The sequence below is a fragment of the Amblyomma americanum genome, chromosome 3, assembly GCF_052857255.1.
Source record: "Amblyomma americanum isolate KBUSLIRL-KWMA chromosome 3, ASM5285725v1, whole genome shotgun sequence".
NCBI lineage: Eukaryota > Metazoa > Arthropoda > Arachnida > Ixodida > Ixodidae > Amblyomma > Amblyomma americanum.
Genome location: NC_135499.1, coordinates 139,613,385 through 139,637,414, shown reverse-complemented (window position 1 = coordinate 139,637,414; position 24,030 = coordinate 139,613,385). Strand labels below are relative to the sequence as shown.

General features: G+C 44.1%; 1 protein-coding gene across 2 annotated transcripts; it reads right to left on the bottom strand.

Annotated features, from left to right (window-relative positions):
- Window positions 1-1,226: 1,226 nt before the first annotated feature.
- Window positions 1,227-23,960, bottom strand: LOC144125006 (repulsive guidance molecule B-like). 2 transcript variants are annotated; one of them, XM_077658025.1, is made up of 7 exons: window positions 23,787-23,960; window positions 14,743-14,967; window positions 10,774-10,952; window positions 9,265-9,850; window positions 8,600-8,686; window positions 4,176-4,256; window positions 1,227-1,757 (listed from the first exon to the last, which is right to left on the bottom strand). In XM_077658025.1, the coding sequence occupies exons 1-6, from the start codon at window positions 23,845-23,847 to the stop codon at window positions 4,231-4,233; spliced, it is 1,164 nt and encodes a 387-aa protein (XP_077514151.1). In that variant the 5' UTR covers window positions 23,848-23,960; the 3' UTR covers window positions 1,227-1,757; window positions 4,176-4,230. The 2 variants fall into 2 exon arrangements, with proteins under 2 accessions (XP_077514151.1, XP_077514152.1); XM_077658026.1 differs by lacking the exon at window positions 8,600-8,686 and having other exon boundaries at window positions 9,264-9,850; window positions 23,787-23,946.
- Window positions 23,961-24,030: the final 70 nt, after the last annotated feature.

Below are 24,030 nucleotides of genomic sequence, written 5' to 3'. Positions count from 1 at the left end.
GAGGTCGACAGAAGAGGCCGTTTGGTATGAGCAAATCGGCAACTAGCAATTAGAAGCCACAAAAGAGAAATGTTACAAGCTCGAGATTTTACCGGAACAATGTGGATCAATTAGAAGAAGGATACAAATTGATGTCTGAGCAACTAAACAATAAAAGACTGCTTTAAAGCTTTCCACGCACATTTATTGCTCCCCTAAGCTAGAGTTATGCTCCGCTTTAATCAAGTAGTCACTTCTATCCCGTGAAAATGTCTGTGGACCGTCCGACCCTTTAACAAATGGTATGGGCTTGCCAGGCGTCCCCTGGCAGGATTCCACCTATAGAAAACCCCGCCCTGCTCCTGGGACTCTGCTTTGTCTACCTACCAGCCTGAAGATGAGCAGAAGCTGATTAAACAGGCTGCCCGGATGTCTGTAGACACTGGAGCCCTAGAATAAGGGCCCCATCTGGGGTTAGAAAAACCGAACATGAAGGGACCCCCTGGAAGGTCTCAAACCATTTCAGCAATATAGTTTTCTTCTCTCTCTTTGCCTACTGCAACCACTGGATCTTGGCATCCTCATAGGAGGACACCGCCTCGTTATTCAGCCCCTGCACATGTGTGTGATATGTTCATACTTTTTTGGTTAGATGTGTGGTAAAGAAGGTAATTAAGAAAAAATAATTCCAGGATTGTACAAAAATTCAGGGCTGAATGGGCTAAGGAAGAGACGTTAAGAATTTCACTTTTTCACAAGATGGCAAATGTGAATGTCCACATATGAATGAGTAGCTATTAGTTATCTATGTATGTCTACTTACGCTCAGCCTATCACAACAGCAAACGTGGACATGAGTTAGATGTTGAACAATCACTCCGTGCATTGCAGAGTGAGGCAGTTCAGTGCTACCGCCTTCTTCCTTTTTTATGTTTTCATTTACTTTGTATAAGTCATACATAAACACTACCTAAACAAGGTTTACCGGGTTAAGTCTACTGATGCCAGAATGCTTTGATTACAATCATTAAAGAGGTCTATGACAACCACTGCACGGACTTCATTGTGTAAGTTTGCATTTGCTGGCACTTTCAAGCGCACACAGTTATGCCATCAACAGCAGATATGGAGCAATATGGTGTGCCGTACAGCACCTTTCATTGTTCATATGGTCATAATGCAACTCTGGCACACCGGCAAAAAATGTAAGGCTAATGTGACAGTACGACTTCAATTATAAGCAAGTGCATCCAAACATGTTACAGTCATAAGTTACATATTTATTGCCTTAAAAATATATACATATAGATATATATATAATATATATGTGTACATACATATAAAAGGTCTGTTACCTAAACTACAGTAGTAGTTCCAATGCACTATGATCTAAAGGAAGTAGATTCACTAACATGCCATTGTTCACTTGGCAGGTAAGCGATCATATGCACACTTATGGCACTTAGATTCTCTTGAGTGCACAATTACTCACCACTACTGCTGCCACTTCCTTTTTTTTTTTCACAAAGTGTGATCCATGCAACTGCAGACAAGCTAAAACATACTCATACTGCGCACACAGTCACACAACTCCACACAATGCCTCGGAGAGTTCCTGAGAACAGACAGCACTATGGCCGGTGGCTGTAAATGGCAGTCTTTTGGGTGATGCTGTGAGATTGATCCGTGCTTCAGCTACACTTCCATGATGAATTTCCAGAGATTGCAGGAAGTGGTTCTTGCACACAGCTGCGGCTTTGCCCACTTCACTCCTATGCCTGGAAATAATTCACAACAACCAAGCAGAGTCAGTAGAACATATTGTAATGTAAAGATATGCATATGAAGGGTGGATGCAGTGACAGGGGAATAGCCAACACAGATGCACATGTACCGCTAGAAAAAAGCAGCACCCAGCTAAGAATACACTGCATCCTCATCTTCATCCAAATGTATAGCTTCCCTGCCCGAACCTTCCACTTCCCTACAGCCTCCCCATCTATCCAAAACGCTTGTTTTTCACTTCATTTTCAGCAACGATGTGCTGAAATCTTTCATGGAATGTTACATGAAAACTACTGAGGATTGCTGACCCTATTTGCAAATTACTACTGGCGACAACCAGGGTAACACATTACGACATCATGCTTATCAAAGCACGTTTACTCTATGCGTGTGTGTTATATACATCGCTATGGACACTTGCATTCCATGGCGGAAAATTTAAAATGCCACGAATAGAGCACAAAGGATCTGCAATACTAATCTTAGGATTTGCGTGACAACAACAAGAGACAGAAAAGAAAGACGACATAGGTGCAGACTAACAACTGGCGCAAATCCTTAAAATGAATGTAAAGCAACTATGCAGCCCAATACAGTGTACTGTTGAACCACAATATTTCATGAGAGACATCAAATAATTGTTTGTTTGTTTTTTTAACATACCTCGCATACTTGAAACATACCTTAATCAAAATCAAAGATGGCTGTTCCAATTCAACATCAGGTAGCTTTCAGTTGTTTAGAAGGCAGCGCAAAAAAACAAATGAGGGACGGAGTAGGGGACACAAAAAGACGTTCACGAGCGCTCGTAAACATGCATCATCAACTAGCCTGGCAGCTTGCTCTCCTGAATAGCTTTAAGTGTTTTCCTCACTTGAAGAACAGTACTTGTCTCGCTTAGTGCCCCCACTGCAACTGAATTATTTCACTGATGATGCTCTGGTGCAAGACCCCACACCCGCTGCGGTGACCATGCCCACAAGCAGGATAACACAGCCCTACGAAAGTTTGGCACTCATTTGACAATTACTTTTGTTCCTGGACAGCCCAATACCACAATGCGAGGAAGCCCCCAAAACGGATGCTGGGCACTGCTCAAAACTAAAAAGGTTTTTTGCCACTACTAGCAGTATCGCTTTCGAAAGGCGCTGAGCGCATTGTCGCCAGAGCTGACACACTTGGCACGCTAGGTTGCTTGAGAGAATAGGAAATCAAGCATGTCAAGGCGTCAGTAGAACTTTGTTCATTTCGAAATTCTTACTTTCAAAAAAATTCAGATGATCACCCTGTTTGCGCGAACATAACACGAAACTTTTTCCTTAAATCATCTGCTTCTAACCACACTTTGCATTATATTTGGAACCCTGGTACACTCACGAGCAAAAAAATTTAGTACTAGTGACGTGCCACCGGAGCGGCAGATAGCAATGCTTGGCGCTGGGGTTACGAGCACACCGATAGCAAAAGTGCCAGATGTGTTCGGAAAACATGGCGCTGTGCCAACCATGCAGAGCGATTTTCGCTGCTCTGATCACGTCATTGTGTTAATCTTTTTTTCTCACGACTGTTCAATACAGTGTGCATTCTTTTTTTCTCCAGTTTCTGCAAGATAGCTAAAGTGACCTAGGCCACCAGGCTTGTGAGCAGATAAGTGAAGCCAGCTTTTCAGTGAGCTTGGGGCAAAGCGCATAGCGCACAAGGGAAAAGGAGAGGGTGGCTATCGATGTGGAAAGAAGGCGGAATGAGCCATTGACATTGATAAGGCACTGAAAGAATGGAGTAGGAAATGCAAAGAATGTTAAACAGGCTTAGGAATGAGTAGCATGAAACAACAAGCGGCAGCAGCACAACAGTGATGGATATGGATGGTCAAACCAGTTAAACATTGGGTTATAATCTTAATAATAATTATTTTTAAATCTTCCTGATGTCTCAAACTCCCCCCTTGAGTTGTATTCATGCAAATATAGTAAATTATTCATTTCTCTATCGTTCTGTTAAACTGATGTCCGTAAAAAGAGTAACATAAAGAAAGAGAATATGGCTGCAAACACAATCCACAACACATAAAATACTAATATCTGCTATTTTTCACGAAATCATGGAATCGTATGAAACTAGGGGCCTTACATATCACTCAGTGGGAGTCAATTTTTCAACTTAATATGACTGGTTCTTCACACAAATGATGACAGGTGGATGTCGCTAGCAAAATTGAATGTCCTGTGGTAATGTTAGAGCATATGATGCAATTTGTGAATGTGATGCAAGCTTCAGTATGCAGCGAGAAGCACCTCTAAAATGGCTATTGCAAGATAAGATTATGCATTCAGAACCAGTCAGCTTGACATTTGAGCAAATGTCTTTTTGCACACTAAATCTATGGGAATATATTGCATCATGTTACTTACCTCATGATTTAAGTCCACCCCAGAGTGCAGGGCTATATATGACTACTGTTTCATCTCACTGCTCCCGCCGCTGTGCAGCCTCTGCAACAAACAGCAGCTATGTTATTCATGTGCCCTAACTTCAATGGACAATATCCAATGTAGCCAAAGGCCGCCTTGTTATAATTCACCAAAAACAAACACAACCATCACATTTTGTTCGCACAACATCCTTGCACAGGAGTTCCCATGCTGAGAAGCTAATCGCATATAAAGTCCCGGTCACAAACAAGAGCTTGTACATGAGGGACAGCACAACACAAAAATAAATTGCAGAGTTCCTCAAAACCTTAAATGTAAAACATCTGATGTTTTGAAGAACAGGTTATAAAATGATACAAGGCAACTCAACTGTGGTCACATATCCAGATTGATATTTACCACCCAGGGGATATTGATACTGATATTAACCTCAAGAAAAGGACAGCACATTAAAGTGAATGTGCAGTATTCATATGGCAACTCACAGTCCCACACAAAAAGACAGTATGCTTCGTGAGACAGTGGTTTTGCCTCTCATGCTCCGTGCATAAGGTTAACCAAATGCAAATATAAATATACCGTCGAACTTTGATATAACGAACACAAATATTTAAAATTATTGACTATATCAAACTCTTTGTAAATATTTTTGAGAAACACATCAAACTCTTTGCAAATAATTTTGGCAAGCACAGGCAATTTTTACTTTATATATCGAACGCGGGTGGCCATGAAACGGATACGTCGAACTCCCCAGCGCCAAACTGTGCCCATTCGGATGGAAGACGGCAGGCTTCGCCGCGCTGCACAAGTGACTGATGATGATGCAGCAAGAGTTCGCGCCAAGGTTTGCACTTTTATCTCGCACTCGCCAACAGTGGCATGTAGGGTTGCAGTCCAGCAGTCAGCACGCATTCACGCCTCTGGCATCCGACGACAGCACCCTAGAAGCGCCAGCGGCGCTGGTGGTTGTCGGCTTGCAGTAACAATCCTGCGCTAGCCACCTTACCCGCGCCCATGTCAGCTGTCGCGGAGGTGGTGTAAACGGCAATAGCTTTCGCTCTGACGTACAGCTTTATATGCAACACAGCTGTGATGCAGGGAAGCCACTGTAGGCTGCACTCAACATGTGTTTGCGATGATGTGCGGGAAAACCAACCTAACTGGCGCTCAGTTTTTCTTTTTTTTTTTGCGGCCTTCGGAATAGCCGCGAACACCTTCAAAACGCGCCAAAACCTGGAAAAACGTCTATCCGTTTCTCTAGTAAGGACTGCCGGAATTGCTGCCTCTTCAATGACTAAACTGCGCAACTGTTGCGCGCATTTCTGACGAAATTTTATATTGTGAATTTCAGCTATAGAAAACTATTTTACGATTTTTTCTTGTTCGCTATAACGAAGTTTCACTGTAGCTGCATTTCAATTGCGTATACAACTGTGACATTAGAAGTTGTAGAAAGATAGTGAAGATTCTATTATGCTCATTAAGGAACTTGTCCACCAGGCAGCAGACCTTTTCATGCAAGATAGCCTATATTTATTCACTTTGTATGAAGCCAGCAAGTAACACCACCAACCACGACACTGGATGAAATATACTAACGAGCCACAAAAGTGCGAAATATGCTCGCGAACAAGATATTAGTGCAGTGATGCAGCACAGAGTGTACGCACTGGGAAGCAAGGTTGCTGGCGCTTTACAGCACACTCAGCACTGGTATGGCCATGCAGAAATAAGCACGCAACAAAGATGACAGCCACCCACTTTATGCATGAGCACGCTGCTTATACCACTAAAGGGCCGAAGTGTCCGAGAGAAAGCACATTAAAAGCTGTTATTTCCAGATGTGCATAGCTAGACTATATTTATTTTGGCTGTTTATAAGTGGCTGGTGAAAGAATGCATACTATCATTCTAGGGGCCTCTTAGTGAAGTTCGGTCCTTGCAGTGACTATACTCCTGCTGGCTTAGACCAAATGTGACTACATTAAATGACTACACCATTCCTGTTAAAAAGCACAGGAATGGCATGCTAGAGAGAGATTTACTAGTGTCTGCTAAGCTCAACATGGCTTTCAGAAACATTGAAAATAAGCCATTTTCCAAGTGGCAGCGCATACTCGGCAGGAAGCTGAGTGACTCATAAATGCTGTCACTGCACTCTAGGATACACCATGCCCGTGCTCTAGATAAAGGCACTGCTAGCTGTGCTTTAAGGCACAACAACAATGGCCATTACAACATGCGTCCAAGTGGTATGTTTATGCAAGTGCTCTAGTTCGAGTTACCTAATGACTACACATGACACTACCGAAATTCCTCTTCACAAAACAACTGATTCACATCACTATGTCACTCAAAGCAAAAAAAATGCACATTTTGAGAGGTAAGGATGTGTTGTAAGAACGTGGGCGAGCAAGCACAATTTTGTTCATGTGCAGAGTAAATATTCAGTTAAAACCAATGAAAGAAGTTTTCTACCAGAGAAAACAGACCAAAACTTTCAACACAATAGCTCTGAAGGACCAAGAGAGAAAGCAGCAATTCAACTTCAAGAAGAATAAATTATGGTGAAAGCCACCTTTGAGCAATGCCAGTTAACATAAACACCCGAAAAAGTACACATTATGTTGAATATAGAAAAATTATTTTAAATTTTCCCGTATTTTAATATGACTTTTCAATAATTCCAAAAAAGAGCCTTAATCTATCACAGTTACTAAACTCTTAGGCATGCAGTACTAGTTAATAATAATTAACGACTTTTCACATGCCAAGGCTAAGGAAGCAACTATGATGCACATTGTACAGAAGTCTCTGGATTAACTTCAACAATTGAGGATCTTTGATGCGCACCAAAATCTCCGTACATCCATCAAACCTAAATCAACTTGCAATCTTATGCTCAGTAGCAGAACGCCACTATAGGATTTGCTCCAGTTATTAAACCAGACAGACAACAGAAGGAAAAGTGCCAACCCTGCGCATAATCTAGGGGCCATCAATGCTGTATTTGGTTCATTCCAGTTTAGTGAGCTGTCACAGAGATAATGGTCGTTATCAGAGGCACTAGGGTTGCCACAGGTAGTGCTTGATGCAACATGTAAATTTTAGATTGATTTTATGTATCTAATGTTTCACTACTATGTCATCTCAATACAAAGGGAAGGGCAAACCGTTTCACCAATTTACATAACTCCAAACCTGAAGAGTTCACATAAAGGTGGCAAATGCTTCTCACGTGCAGACCCTATACACACAGATGCCCGTGTTTCTCACAGCAAGAATACACAGTGGAAAAAAATTCTCATAGCCTGCCAGAGAAGAATTTCAACATTGTGACAGCATCTGAGTGGCTAAAATGATAACTGTCACCAAGCTATGTCACATATTTTAGAATGTCAGCTATTGCCACGAGGCATTCCGTGACTGCTTTTAAAAAGCATACACAGGTGCACTGAAACGTCCCCCCGTTGGCCTGTTATGCCTGTGTGCCTAAAATGAAGCACATCATGGAATGCTTACATTGTGCCCACAAGGTGGCACAAGAGTGCATGCACATCTGCCTGCACCTTTCTTTTCTTTTTTTTTTTTTATGCAGCCACCCACTTGAAATTATATGAAGCAATATCATATTTACGCGCACAATTTGCACACTTTTTATTCAGAAATTAGGGCTCGAAGAAGGGGGTGCGCAAATTACGGGGGGATTTCGCGAGCGCGACTTAAAAAACTCCACAAAGGTCATAACGCGCAATATATGTATAGTGTATGTAGCCGCGTATACGTCAGCACCCGGACCCGCACCCCACGCTGGCCGACCCCCGAAAAAAAGTTCACTCTAAATGAAAAGCCGCCGCCCCCCCCCTTCGCGGGATGGTATGAAGGTGCATGCATGAAGCTCAATAAGACGCTAAAACAGCGTCACCGCTTGCGGCCCAGCCAATTGTTCGATAGTTCCGGATTCTGTAAGGTTGCTTTCGCAACTTCGTCCGGGATAGCAAGCGCGAATCAATAAATCAATTATCACATCACACAGTTCTTTAACAATACCGCGCGAGCGTCGACCAAATTGCTTGTCGGCGCCTTATCACAACGCGGAGCTGCGAAGCCAGCGAGAATAGCCACGTGCGCACAAGTTTGCCGACATAATGACTGTCGTCTATGGGCAAACTTGTGCGCACGCGGTTATTCTCGCTGGCTTCGCCGCTCCGCGCCGTGATAAGGCGCTGGCAAGCAGTTTGAAACTTGCCGTATAGTTGTGATATCCTATCGCAAGACACGACCGAACAACCAAACACAAGCAGTCAGAGCCACCAAGAAAAGCGTAGCCGGCAGTCGAGTCACATGCATCAGCCAGACAAACAGCAGTGTTGGCTCTTCTATCAGCTGCCGATCCTCACCGGAAGCGCTGCTGGCCGTTCCAAGTGGCGATGCCGCTGGTGCCGCCACGATTGTAACAGCGGCCTCTGACACCACCATGAACGCTCAGTGCACAAAAGATTAAAAAAACCCTTCCAAACAAACACGCGGAATAGTCGAATGCTACTGGGTAGAGCCATAGGGTAGAGCCCGCGTGCATGATGGTGGTCTAGTGCAGCGCGGTGCGTAAAATATGGGAGTAAAAAATGTTTTTTTGTAAACCCGGGTGATAAGTTAAGGGTGCGCAAATTATGCGAGGGCGCAAATTATGTGCATAAATACGGTAGGTCTTCCTATTGAGTACATTCGTACTCCACACTCACCTTGCATGCAACCCTGCTGGTGCCGCCACGATTGTAACAGTGGCCTCTGACACCACCATGAACGCTCAGTGCACGAAAGATTAAAAAAACCCTTCCAAACAAACACGCGGAATAGTCGAATGCTACTGGGTAGAGCCATAGGGTAGAGCCCGTGTGCATGATGGTGGTCTAGTGCAGCAGAGTGCGTAAAATATGGGAGTAAAAAATGTTTTTTTGTAAACCCGGGTGATAAGTTAAGGGTGCGCAAATTATGCGAGGGTGCAAATTATGCGCATAAATACGGTAGGTCTTCTTATTGAGTACATTCGTACTCCACACTCACCTTGCATGCAACCCTGCTGCCAGCAGGAGACCAACAAAAATGGCTGCAGCTGAAGCTCTCCTCTCCATTGCTGCAGAAGGCTGCTGAACAATGCGGTGTGCTGTTGTTGCACCCAGTTCCTGTAGATCAGCCACAGCTGCCCCACTGGCTTCGGCTGCCATGTCCTTCTGTCCCGTAGCTAACACATCAAACACGCACGCATCCAGGTAGGCCCCTGTCAAGTTTGCAGCGCGACACGCCACATCTGCTTCTTCCAACAGCCACGCAGGCTCCCCGTGGGGTGCTGGGAGGCGCTCTGAGGCAGAGCAGCCCCGAAGGCACAGCTGCAGTCGCTGCTCGCCAGCAAGAGTCAGCGGAAGGCGGAGTGCCACCGAGAGAAAGTCTCCCTGCCGCCTTATCAGCAGCCGGGCTCCTGCGTGAGTCAGGAGGAGTTCCACGCGGTTCGGGCTGAGTGTCATCAGGCGTACTCCCTTGCCCGCCAAGGTTGCCCCGTCAGCAAACACCCTTGGCAGTGGGCTGTCCTTAATGTCTGCTTCATAGGTCTTCTCCTTTGCACAGCTTCCATGAGCACGGATCACCACTGTTACCTGCAACATAACAGAGAGTCCCTTTTTTTATTGCAGGAATGTACCTAACGTCTACATTCACAGTTTGTGGTGTCTGTCGCATTTGTGGCTTTCTGTGCAAGCACAACAGCTCTTGTACACCCAAGCTGGCTTACAATAAAGAGCGCCCAAAACTGAACTGTATGCATAGCCACACAGATAAGATGCTATAATTATCCAAGTTATCCCCATGGGCTTGGAAGAAAAAGTAGATGAAGGGGAAGAAGTAGTAGACAAAGAAAAAGCTAGCCTGATAAAACACATGGACTTTTATGGGAACTCCCTTAAGAAGAAGATGCTCAAAGACATTACCACCAGTGATTGTTGCAATGATCAGCATCTCAAAAAATTAAATGCATTCCTGCAGTAGTCTTGGCCAGCGTCAGTGCGGCTATGACTACAAGAAGCAATAAGCCAATTTTTTTTTTCTTCGAGGAAACAGCCACTCAGTATGTCGGAGCTCTAAAAGAGTGTCAGTGAATGATCAGGTAACCATTAGTGCAGGGCTTCATGCAACACCACCACCACTGTTGATGTAACAGTCACCAGAAATGGTTCAGGTGACTTCCATTAGTAACAACACAAAGAGATAGTTTAATGTGCCAACCCTGCTGAATTACTTCAAAGATCTTGAACATTATGATTGAGACAATATAAAAAGAAAAATACAAAGATGTACAAAAATTGGTTATCCAGGAGAAGGCACCAACTTAAGCTATTCTACTGTTTTGTTTTCACCCTAGGACATTGAAAACAAGTCCTACATCTTTAACTAATATTAGCATTTCCCAGATCCTGAACCTCCCCTAGCAAAACAACACTACACATGGTTCCCAAGGTACACTGACACCAGCTGCAACAGCTTTTGACTAGTTTCTTAACAAACTAAAAATAATTGCACACACCTTGGACAGTACAGTGGCCTTGTTGCCAAATGGACTATTCGTGACTTGCATTGCAAAGTATGCATTGTCAACCAGGGGCCGAGCACCAATGGCACGACAAGTCTGCAGCTCTCCGCCAAAGGTGCGCAGGTGAGTGTCTCCATAGAGGCTACATTGGCGCCAATCCTCTTCTGGCTCACCTATTCCAAGAGAAATAGTGAAAAACGGGGAGATCGAAACAAAGAAATTACATTCGTTGTGCCGTCATCCCTAGCTTTTACAGGGTTCATTCATGATCATATCAACTCTGCAGGCCCCGCTTTCCAACCTGACAATACGGAGTAGAAATCCTCTAAAGAGCACTACTATATGTACAAAAGGATTCACATTAGAACAAGGGAAAATGACAGAAAAAGACTTGTCTTCCGTCTGACGACTTGTGTTCTTTAGACGAAGGCAAGTCCTCTAGATAAAACTTGTACGCAACTGAACTAAGGTTTTCCCCCGCCGCACTTGTTTAGTTTTCATACAAAGGGAAGTTGCAGGGTGAAGACTCAAGCCAAGAAGTGGCACCAGCTTGCTTTTGCAACAGTAAAGCTCACCTTGACGATAAGTAGCCGCATTTTCATGAGACTGAGGGATAAGAAACATACCACAAAACAGAAATCAGCTCACTACAAACTATCCACTCCCCTTTGCAAGACTGCAATTCATTTGTTAAAACTGAATTCCTCTAAATTAATTCAGCATTTTTCCCCATAAAAACTCTGCACCCAATCTACATCCAAGGAGGGAGGAGAGGAAACGAATAAGCCTTGGTTCACCTTGCCTCAGGCCCAATGTCCACATGAAAAAAAAATCATAAGGTACAACGGAAAGAAAACTGATTAATTAAATGCGCATGCCGAGTGCTCATTTAATGAACAACACTGAAGGTTACAAGATGCAACATAATGCATAGCAAGCACCAGAGGAACATCATCATCATAATCAGCCTGACTGCACCCACTGCAAGGCAAAGGCCTCTCCCATGTCTCTCCAATTAACCCTGTCCTTTGCCAGCTGCACCCACTGTATGCCTGCAACCTTCGTAATCTCATCCGCCCACCTAACCTTCTGCCACCATCTGCTACGCTTGCCTTCTCTTGGAACCCACTCCGTTACCCTTAAAGACCAGCGGTTATCTTGCCTTCGCATTACATGCCCTGCCCAAGCCCATTTCTTTCTCTTGATTTCGACTAGGATGTCATTAACCCGTGTTTGTTCCCTCACCCACTCTGCCCGCTTCCGCTCTCTCAACGTTACACCTATCATTTTTCTTTCCATGGCTCGCTGCGTTGTCCTCAACTTAAGCTGAACCCTTTTCGTTATAGACTCCACGTTTCTGCCCCGTAGGTGAGTATCGGTAAGATACAGCTGTTGTACACTTTTCTCTTGAGGGATATTGGTAAACTGCTACTCATGATCTGAGAGAACTTGCAATATATGCTCCACCCCATCCTTATCCTTAAAGTTACTTCCCTCCCATGATCCAGATCAGCTGTCACTACCTGCCCTAAGTATTCCTTTACCACTGCCAGCACCTCGCTGCCAATTGTGAACTGCTGTTCCCTAGCTAGAATGTTGAACATTACCTTGGTTTTCTGCATATTAATTTTTAGACCCACTGCTGTGCTCTACCTGTGTAACTCATTGATCATGATTTGCAAATCACCTCCTGAGTGACTCAGCAAGGCAATGTCATCAGCAAATCGCAGATTATTTAAGTATTATCCATTAACTCTTATTTATCCCCAACTGTTCCCAATTCAGGCCTCGGAATACCTCCTGTAAATAGGCGGTGAATAGCATTGGCGAGATCGTGTCTCCTTGCCCGACGCCCTTCCTTATTGGAATTTTATTGCTGACTTTATGGAGGACAATGGTCGCTATGCAGTTGCTATATATATTTTATAGTATTTTGACATAAGGCTCTTCTGCACCCTGATTCAGCAATGCCTGTACGACTGCTGAGGTTTCCACCGAGTCAAATGCCTTCTCGTGAAGGCTATATATAGGGGCTGGTTATATTCTGCGCATTTCTCTATCACCTGATTAATAGTGTGAATGTGATCTATTGTGGAATATCCTTTAAAAAATCCTGCCTGATCATTTGGTTGATTAAAGTCTAAGGTTGCCCTGACTCTATTAGCGATTACCTTCGTAAATACCTTGTAGGCAACGGACAGTAAGCTGATCTGTCGGTAATTTTTCAAGTCCTTGGCGTCTCCTTTCTTATGAATTAAGATTATGTTTGCGTTCCTCCAAGCTTCTGGTATAGTCGAGGTCATAAGGCATCGCGTATACAGGATGGATAGTTTTTTTTAGCACAATCTCCCCTCCATCCTTCAACAGATCTGCTGCTACCTGACCCTCACCAGCTGCTTTTCCCCTTTGCATTGCTCCTAAGGCTTTCTTTACTTCCTCTTTTTGTTACTGACCCAATGACACATTGCTGTTCGCTACTGCCTCTCTCATTAACCTTCTGGTTACATTGGCTACTGTATAGATTTGTGTAGAACTCTTCGGGTACTTTAACTATCTTATTCATATTGCCAATGACATTGCCTTCCTTGTCTCTTAACGCATACATATGGTTTTTACTTAAGCCTAGTTTCCTGTTCGCCACATTTAGGCTACCTCCGTTCTTTAGAGCATGCTCAATTCTCTCCATATTAAACTTCCTTATGTTGGCTACCCTACCCCCCCCCCCCCCCCCCCCCGCGCTTATTTATTAACTTCGATAACTCTACTAGTTCTATTTTTTTCTCTAGGGCGAGACGCCCTCATGCTTTGGCGTTTCTTAATCAGATCTTTCGTCTCCCGAGATAGCTTGCCGGTATCTTGTCGAACCATCCTACCACCTACTTCTATGTTGAAGTTCACTTTATGTGACTGGTTTTCTCCTTTGTTGGTTAAATGGACATCAAAGAAAGAGACTAGTTCTGCAGCGTTGCCACAATGAAACACATGATGTCTAGCTGGTACATGTAAACCGGTAGCCCTTGCTGCTACAGCAATCTGTATTTATCATCAATTCACTGCAAACAACACACAAAACAAAGCAAGCCCAGTATTCTGTTTTTCCTTTCACTGCAAGTCAAACATGCAGAGCAGTGAAGGGCTGCTACCATGATCCGTGTTCGGAACCGTTATACTCCCTTTTCACTGCAGTTGAATACCTTACAGTAACTCCATGCCTGTAGCAGACAATCTTAAGCCCTGGCATTCTCCTCTAAAGACAATATATATACTCAAGTTACATCTGCTACACATGCCTGCGAAAAGACCTTTATATGTTAGAGCTTTTGCTTCTGAACAATCTGTCATGTCTAGGAACATCAGGCCCCTAAGGCAAACTGTAGGCCCATTAATCAGCGAGTACTTTGCCAAAATGCTGACAGATACCTCATGAACATTTTAATGCAGCTCCTTTATTTACAAGTAACAGTGCACCACCTTTTTTTTTGTTCTATTTCCATACTGCCGCAAATATTTGCAATGTTTCTTTTTTCACTGTTAAAGGCTATTGGTGCGTGCTTTATCATTTTCTGTCATGCCAGTGGCAGCTAGATTTCTCTGGAATGATTGTAACTGCAAAACCGCTTTGACAATATTCGAAATTCCTAAGTGTTGTAGGTGTTCTAGATGCCTTATCTCGAAGGTTTGTTGTCAACTTTTAAATTTAGCGTGTCCAAGAGCAACGGCCAGTCTAATTTTCGATGACCGCCCAGCACACTTGCTGCCATCACCACCGAGTTCAGTTCTTTTTGAGGGCACAGGTTCACCCAATGAAACATACTTTGAAAGCCTTCAGCTGTCTTCTACCTGCCTGACTGACGTCATCACTACGTGAAAATATCATCCAGTACAACAGTGCAAGCTGGCATCCAAGCCTTACCATCCCCTCTACTTTGTGTCTCAAGTAGTTAGCATGTGAAGTGCACTCACCAGATCGCCAAACGCATGTCTCCTTGGCTGGGTTAGACGTCGATGTCTCCGTAGAGGTGGCCTCACTGCAGTTCAGTTTGTTCAACAGAAACTCTGCGGATCTGTATCGGAAGTCATGAGAGCACTCCTTGGCCACACGAGCAAGGCAGGACCGAAAGTCTGCCACGTTGTCACACGAGCCATCTTTGTAGTTGGCATAGCAATTCATGATGCCACACTCATCCACTGCCATGTGCATGTCAGCCACGTATGCAAAAAAAAGAGCAAAAAGTTATACCTCACCAACAGCTCGGCAGCTTCCATAAACTCAGCACAACTGTTGCATTGTGTTTGCAAAATACAGCACGAAGATAGCGCCAATCAGCAACTTTACTATAATAATAGCGGCCGTGCTGATTAGCACTGGTTCAGCACCAAGCCAAAGTGGTAGCGTTGCAACCATGGCAAAACGAGATAATTCCCATGCGCTAAGAAGCTTTGGACGATTAAAATTAATCTGCATCCTTCAACCACAGCATCTCTCACTACACACAATAAGGCTTTTGGGATTTAACAGTACAACAATGAACTGAAAACAAGAGAAAAAAAATTGACAGGATGGTTACCACTGTGTAATGCAAGATTCAGTGACAACTGTTAATGTGTTTATATTTTATGATATGCTGAAGAGTGACTTTACATCTGCAGAGTTCTAGAGCGCTTTTTTTTAATTTTCCCTACATATTCGCTTTTCAACTAGCTGCCCTCTCCAATCCCCTGCTTTAGGCACGCGGCGCCACCAATGGCACTCTCCTCAGGCGGTGCATTTTGCAGCAGCTGCCACACATGGACTGCGCCACGTTCCTCCACTCTCTCCCTCCTCCTTCCATGGTAACCCTCCTCCTCCTCTTTTCAGGGTATTACCGCTTGCATAACAAGGTTAAAGTAGATTCCGGCACATATATTAGGTTCAACATTTCCAGAGAGAACACTCAGGAGTATAAGTATAAGCTCACACTTGAAGAATACTTCTGTGCAAATAATACATCTATATGTTTTCCTTTTTTTTCCATGAGCTGCAATAGAGTGGAGCGCTTTAGAAGAGACAGTGACTACACAGCCAACTACTGAGAAATTCATGGAAATTGGCGAGAAAAGTGTGTTGTCAACAAACAAAACATGCTGTAATTTTCTTTTTTTCTTGTGCTTTTCATGTATTTTGTACTCAACTGTCATATACAATGTGAAACTGTGCTGCTGCTTATCTATTACCTTTTTATGCCATATTCAATGCACCTGAACACTGGCCCAATATTTTTCCAATGTCTTTTTTTTTTGGCACTTTCAGCAGTGATTGCCTGCTCAACTCCGTGTCCGCAGGCACAATTTAAACCCACTCCTGCAAATATCCCTAAAGGGATGGGTAGTACAGAGAAGAAAATAAACTAATAATCACCCTGCAGTTAAGCTTTCCCACGCTCTTGTCATACCCTCGTCCTTCCACAGTAACCACCCTCCAAACAGCTTCGGTGGTAACCGCCCGTCAGCTATGGATTCCTCCGCTCGCATAATACCTTCCTCTTTCCACGGTAACCACCCCCAGAGTGGTTCCCATGGCAACATACCCACCGGTTATGCCGACAACTAAAATGTACTACTATTACTACTACTACTACTACTACTACTATAACATGAAACCCAGGAACAGATACTTAACAGCTGTCGCTGTAAAATGCACACAGCATCCAGTTCATTAAGCCTATAATTTTCTGCACACATGAACAAAATACACAGCGTGTGCACAGTACATAAGACCCCAAACAAAAATGCATCATCACAATCAGGAGCAGTTGGGCTTCTCCAAATGATCCCCAGTCAGCACTGTGTTGTAATGGCCGTGACTACCCTATCGCAACAAATTTTACCAATCTCCTCTCTCTGACTCTCTGCCACCTTCGACTATGTTCTCCCTGTCTTATACCCATGCCACACGGGCAACTTTAATCCCATTAAGTGCTTACTGCCTTAAGTTTTAATGGCATTTGAGCGATGCTATACACATAAATTTAGTGTAAAATTAGCCTTACTGCCATTCGCGATCAATGAGAGTTTGCCACAAGTAATTTGCCCGGGCAATGCATACTCTTGTCCCCATTCCACGCATAGAAAAGCACGCAACTTTGTTAGTAACAACTTCCTAACCAGTAGTAAATGGTTAATTCATAACAACTCAGTCAGATGAGACATCTCCACTGCATTTTTGATGCGAAGGGTGCCATTTTTACCAACACTTTTAACAGATACTCTCGGTTTGTGTGCTGACACGTGAGTTTATGGCTACTTTTTCGAATTGTCAAGCAAAAGCAGCGATGCTTTCTGCGAAATAATTTTTATATTGCATTTGAATAACTTTCCGGAGATACTGTGCACATTAGCACTGTTCATATCTAGGTGAAATTTTTCATTGCCTTGCAAACATTATCGTCAACGTGGCTTTCGTATAATGACACTAAACGTGGATGTGTAGCACCAACTCCGAAAATAATGGCATTAACAAACTTAAGGCCTTAGCCATTTACTGCCATTTCTTGCGCACGTGTGACACAGGTATTAGCACCTGCTCTGTTACTGTAACAGACTATCAGATATTGCTTCTCCAAGCTACATGTCCTGTCCAACTCCATTTCCCCTTCATCTCCACTAGTATATCATTAACTTGCATTTGTCCTTGAATCCACATGTTCTTTTAATGTTACCGCTGCAATTTACTTTTTCATTAGCTAAGCTTTGGCTTCACAGGTGAAGACTGGCAGTGAGTACTTTCTTTTTTTATTAGAGATATCAGTAAGCTGCTGTTCATAACATGGAAAGCACTCCAGACAAACCTTATTCTTCCAGTAATTTATTTTTCATGATACAGGCCTGTGGTCGCTTACTGGGCTACATAGATTTACACTTTACTATTTCCAGTTCCAAACTACTTATCATCAACTGTCATTTTGTTTTCAGACTGTTGAATGCTACTTTTTTTTCTGCATATTGATTTTGAAGCATATCATTGCTTTGCCTGTCTAGATCCTTACTAATGCACCACCATTTATCCCCCAAGTTGCAGGAAAGAAAACCAAAGGTTAGTACGGTGTCCTCCAGTAACTCTTTCTAGCCTGTTCCTCTCAGTCCAAACCTCTGAACGCCACTGCTAAATAAGCTCTGAACATGCAGCAGTGGACAGATTATGTCTCTCTGCCTGACACCCTCTCAGACTCATTCCCTCCTTCCTGCTGCAGAGGACTTTGGTTGCTGTGCAGTCCTCATAGAAATTTTCTGGCACAATTATGCTTCCTCTAGAAAGACAAATACATAGACCAAGGCAAAATGAAAATCAGTGCAGCTAAACAAGTATCAAATATTTTAAATGCCAAAAGAGAAGAAAGCATTTGATGTGACACCTTCGAATCAATATCTCGCTGTTCTCATTCCCAGAGATTTCCCCCATATGCCCATCACTTGCATATATACAAGGGGAAAAAATGTTTTCACAAAAGAAGCGCATGAGTAATTCTACGTGTGCTGAATGTATGAAAACAAAGAAAAGCTTTGTTTGTACAACTCCACAGATGGCTATGTCACAATGCAACTGCAATGCCACATGCTCTGCTTCAAAACTACATGTCATTCAGAAGTGTCAAACTGCTCCCAGTGCCAAATGCTGCACACAAGAACACCGATAGAAAGATGATGTATGTCTGTCATTTCCAGTAGGATGACAATCACTATAGATTACTGCTGCGCAGTAAGGAAGCTATTAATGGCATATATCCTTCGTTTTGTTCACAAAAGCACTGTGAAGCACAGTCACCAGGAATGAAAGCAGTTCTCAAAGTTTACACAGTGCAGTTCACAAAAACAAAAGCGACACAAGCTAGCACTACGTATACAGTAGGAGCTAGTAAGTTATTGCCAGTCATAGAAAGTGCTTGACTTGCAATATGCGCACCAAAGGTATTTCACGCACACCTCTCAGCCCCCGCTGCGGTGGCTCAGTGATTAGGGCGCTCGGCTACTGATCCGGAGTACCCGGGTTCGAACCCAACCATAGCGGCTGCGTTTCGATAGAGGCGAAACGCAAAAGCGCCCGTGTGCTGTGCGATGTCATTGCATGTTGAAGATTTTTTTTCGGGGGGGGGGGGAATGGTGTAGTATCTGTCTCACATATCAGCGGACACCTGAACGGCGCCGTAAGGGAAGAGATAAAAGAGGCACTGAGAAAAGAAGGACGTGTCGTAGTGGAGGGCTCCGGATTAATTTCGACCACCTGGGGATCTTTAATGTGCACTGACATCGCACAGCACACGGGCGCCTTAGCGTTTCACCTCCATCGAAACGCAGCCACCGCGGTCGGGTTCATACCCGGGTACCCCGGACCAGTAGCTGAGCGCCCTAACCACTGAGCCACCTACCCGTTAAAGATTCCCAGGTGGTCGAAATTTTGTTGTTGTTGTTGTTGTTATCCTATCAAAAGATGGCACATACCCACACTGGGGGATCGGCCAAGAATCGGGTGGCTATTCACCTGTACTCAGGTAATAAAAAAGAAAAGCACGCGGAAACACAACACCGGAGGATTCTTCCTCATGAACGGAAAAGGGATAAGAGTTTTGATGTCAAAATTAGTAATAATAATAATAATAATAATAATAATAACAATAATAATAATAATAATAGAGGGATTGAAACGAAATTATTAAGTCAAAATGTAATAATTGATAGAAAAGAAAATTTTGTAACACTGAGCATGGCAGCCGGTGAGATTCTAGCAGGAAATTTAGAACAGCAGTACAAACAGATCTGTGGCTGAACCCAAATGTGGTGGCACCAAATGATAGCAAGAGCGGGCTGCTTAAACTAAGGGCACGGGGCCGCAATGGCTCCTCCAGCAATCTTCTCAAAGAGGTTTATCGGCGACAATAGAGCCAAAAATGCTCAATAGATTCAGGCTCACGGCAAAATGCACAAAGGGGAGAGAGCGCCAACCCCGACCTGTGAAGATAGAAATTTAGAGGAGGGATACGGCAGCGCAGCCTCGTCAGAGATACTTCAAGCTGCCGAAACAGACAAACTTGCCTGTTCCAAGAATATTTGAGGTGCTGATAATCCGCCGATGTTAAAAGTGCTGTGTCTTGCGTGCTTAAAAGCGCACGTCGCCAAAACCTAGATGCTGTAATATATGCTGTAGCCGGGATGATAGGCAACATGGGGCCGGTTAGGGAAGCCTTTGAGAGATTATCAGCAATCTCATTAACTGTCACACTGCTGTGACCGGGAACCCATACTAAATGAACAAGACTCAAGTGCGTAGGAAGCAGGGACAAGAATGTGTTTAAAATGGGACCGTCAACATGAGCGGCGAGGGACGAACACAAAGATAAAGAATCGGTAATTACTGCCACTACGGCAATAGCGGGGTCTAGCTTGCGTAAAACAAGTACGACAGCCAGAAACTGTGCTTGAAAAATAGGGGTGAAATCTGGAAGGCACAGTGAAAAGGACCAGTCTAAATGCGAACAGAATATTCCCACACCTGCCTTTTCATTGCATTGCGATGCGTCGGTTGCTACTGCAATATTTGTAGACAGGGTCCTTAGATGATCTTCTAGTAGACCGTTTAGAATACAGGGTGGCAAAAGTTTTGCATTTTGGGGGAAAATATCATCGAAAACAATGTGGACAGCGGGCCCTCTGCATAGCGCAGGAAGGATATCATAAATTTTCACATCTAAAGGCTCAAGTAATCTTTGCACAAACACTACCTGCGAGGTATGGAAACGAGACCAGAGGGCACTAAAAAAGGAGGTCGGCTGGCAACAGAAAATGCTTTGCGAACGGTGGAAATGAGATTCATAGATTCTGAGGTAAGTCTGCACAGTTAAATATTGAAGTCGAGATAAGAGCGGGGGAATGCGGGCCCCAAGGTGCAGCACATTGGTAGCCACAAATTTTGGGAGGCCGAGGCAGAAGTGCTTCCCTGTCCAAAAGGACGAGGACAAAGTTTGTATGTAGCCAAGCCTGAAAACAACACATCCAAATTCTAAAATTGGCCTGACATACATTTTGTAAATCATTAATAGCGCATCTCTTCGCATGCCGTACCGGTGACTACATAATCTACGTAACATGCCCACGGCCCGAGCACCTTTCACCGCGACATGGTCAATGTGGGGTCGCCAGGTGAGTTTGTTGTCATAAATGATCCCTAGGTATTTTAGGGATTGAACCTGCGGTATTGGTTGTAACTGGCAAGTGAGAGAGGCCACTACAGGATTCTGTAGAGGGAAAACAAAGCTGGCGCACTTGCTAACATTTAACTTCAGGTGTAAGCTGCTCAATCAGTGCTCAAGTGTACTCAAATATGACTGCAACAGACCATACAGAGAATGTATATCCGGCGCAGCCGCAAAAAACGCAATGTCGTTCGCATAGACATAAGTGTGTACATGGCGATGGAGAGGAATTGAGCTCAACAGAATTTTAAAAAGCACAGGAGAAAGAACAGCTCCTTGCGGTACACCTCTCGTTTGTTTGTACCTCTCTGAATGAACACCATTATGCACGCAAAAGAATTCCCTGTTATACAGAAATGCAGACATCCAAGCAACCATATAATCTGGAAACAGAGGAGACTGTAGCCTATGTATTATGATGAAGCGTTCTACACTGTCGTAAGCTTTGCCAATGTCTAGCGTAAACAAAGCCGCGACCAGGCGTTGACGACGAGCAAGGAGAATTCTGCTCTCAAGATCAGCATGTGCATTCCAGTACAGCTCTGCGGTCCACGAAAACTGACACCCGAATTAGTAACACCCTTTCTATTAATTTTACCATGTTTGATGTTAAAGAAATTGGCCTAATATTATCCAATTCATAGCCTCCACCCTGATTTTTAAGTAAAGTGATCACCTTGGCCAGCTTCCACTCAGGAGGTATGCAAGCGGGTTTGATAGAGTAGTTTATTAATATTAGGTGCAATAAGGAGTCGGGGGACTCTTCAAAGAAAATCTTGAGTATCTTTGTAGTGACACCATCAGGACCGGGAGCAGCAGCGGGTAATCTCTGTACAACTTAGGAAAGCTCCGACAGATTAACTTGTGAGGCATTATTATTTGGCACTACTGGCGCAATTAACATTGGTCGCAAGGTAGTAGAGACGAAAACCGCTTTTGCAGGCCTGTGGCAATTAATTCAACCGCCTGGATAGCTTCTTTAGGTGACATAACTAACGACTGTAAATTACTAGAGGACGTGAGCAGTTTCCTAGACCGTAGAAAGCCGAATAGTGCCCGTCGGTTGCCCGATTTTGAAAGATCGAAATCTTCTGAGTCATATTTTTCCTTCACACGAGAAACTGTGTGTAAAGATGGCTGCAATAAATTTATAATCACTCCAGTTATTTGGGCATTGGTTATGAAGCTTTTTCCATGCTGCCTTCCTCCGCTTGTAATCTCCTGTACAGTCCACATTCCACCAGGTAGAAGGATTCCCTTTTGTTGGCCGCACCAGAAACTCCGAATTTTTACAGGATTCTTCTACAGCCAGACATATGCTTGTTGACTGGTGGGCCTCGGCGATGTTAGACACTGACGCAATGGCAGAGCACAACGCCGTCTGAAATCTGTCATAATTTACATGTGGCCGCAACTGAGAAGACGCAGGAGTTACACGACATATGATATCAAAATGAATAGGTATATGGTAACTTGACGTGCCGCAATCAACAGTCGACCAATTCGTTACACCAGTGCCAGGACTCGTGAACATGAGATCTAAAACAGATTGCGTCTGTGCGCGAAGGTAAGTGGCCGATCCTGAATTTAAGCACATAAGGACGTGATCAGAAACCCAGTCCCAAAGCCGCTTGCCGCATAGATTAGTCCTAAAACCCCACGACACATGGTGAGAATTGAAGTCGCCAGCCACGAGAACTGGGTTTTTACAGTTAGGAAGTAACAAGTCCAGAGTTCTAGAGCCCTCCACTACATCACCTCTTTCTTCTCTCAATCCCTCCTTTATCCCTGCCCTTACGGCGCGGTTCAGGTGTCCGCCGATATGTGAGACAGATACTGCGCCCTTTGCTTTCCCCAAAAGCAAATTTTCAATTTTCCTCTCAGCTTTCATGCGGGTTTAGCAGATCTGATTTGCACCCGTAGGCGCACGTAAAATATAAGTTTTTAAAGATTCTGAACACATTTTTCGAACTTAACTGCGTCACTACATACATAACGTCATGGAGGAATTAAGGAAAGAATTCATAACGTAGTGTACGTGGTTCAAAAAATGAGCGCGTGGTAGGAGGTATGCTTTTCGGCGAGTTCCCAATGCATACTTCGCGTTTGTTATCGGTGGTGAGTGCATTTGAGCAAGTTTACTGAACTTGTGGACTTTACAGATCTCGGTGCTGATGCGAAACCACAAAAAGACAATCTGCAATCTGTCGTCTGCTCCGCCATAATGTACAGCCACGCGTTTCCGTAGTTTTGCAAGCCAACAAAGCCGCGACGCGTGCACAGCAGGAGCAGCCAATAAAAACACGACAGCAGCGACAAGAATGCGCACTGGTACGACGTCATGCGTGATGCTCCTGACTTGGCGACGATTTGGAACGAAACAACGTACTGCGCGCCACTGCGGCAAATAAGTTTTCAAGAAGACAAACGCCTGGAGAAACGATCCATTACTCGCAGCTGAATCTGCGACGAAGGACAGATACGAACAAGGCAGAAGGTGCGCCTGACTACAGCTTGACCAGCGAACATGCGGTCGCCCGGAAGCGAGGCGCGCACCGCCCACTCATATGCTGTCGCGATCGCCGGCACGAGATCTAACCCACGCGAAAGATGCGCTGCTGCCGTACGCGTACGGACCAAGGACGCGGCAGAAATTACCTTCACCACAATTTTCAGTGAGATTAAAATCCCTGAAGAAAATAAGGGTGATTTCGACTAGAATAGACTAGAGTTCCCTCAGCCGATCGCATCGGACAGTACAGACAGCACGCAAGCGCAACTCACAACTCGTCGCAGAAGAAAGTACGGCGAACGTGAAGAGAAGCCATCGAAGTAGTAGCATCATCAAACAAGGCAGGAAGTTTTACCGGCGAAGCACGGCGATCACCATGAACACAATGATAACGCCGCCATGTTTGTGTTGAATTCTTCCCGTTTTTTTATTCTTGTGTTTATCTTTTCCGTCGTGTTGTGTTTGCTTTTTACTTTCTACGCGCGAAGCCCTCTAGCGGACTTCTCAGTCTCTCCA

What these genes read in the sequence shown, in the direction of transcription:
- LOC144125006 (XM_077658025.1), bottom strand. Translation starts at nt 23,847, where the DNA reads ATGATGCTACTACTTCGATGGCTTCTCTTCACGTTCGCCGTACTTTCT. An exon ending in ACTTTCTTCTGCGACGAGTT is followed by an intron (nt 14,968 to 23,786) that starts GTGAGTTGCGCT and finishes TGCACATGGCAG; the next exon opens with TGGATGAGTGTGGCATCATG. An exon ending in GACATGCGTTTGGCGATCTG is followed by an intron (nt 10,953 to 14,742) that starts GTGAGTGCACTT and finishes CTCTTGGAATAG; the next exon opens with GTGAGCCAGAAGAGGATTGG.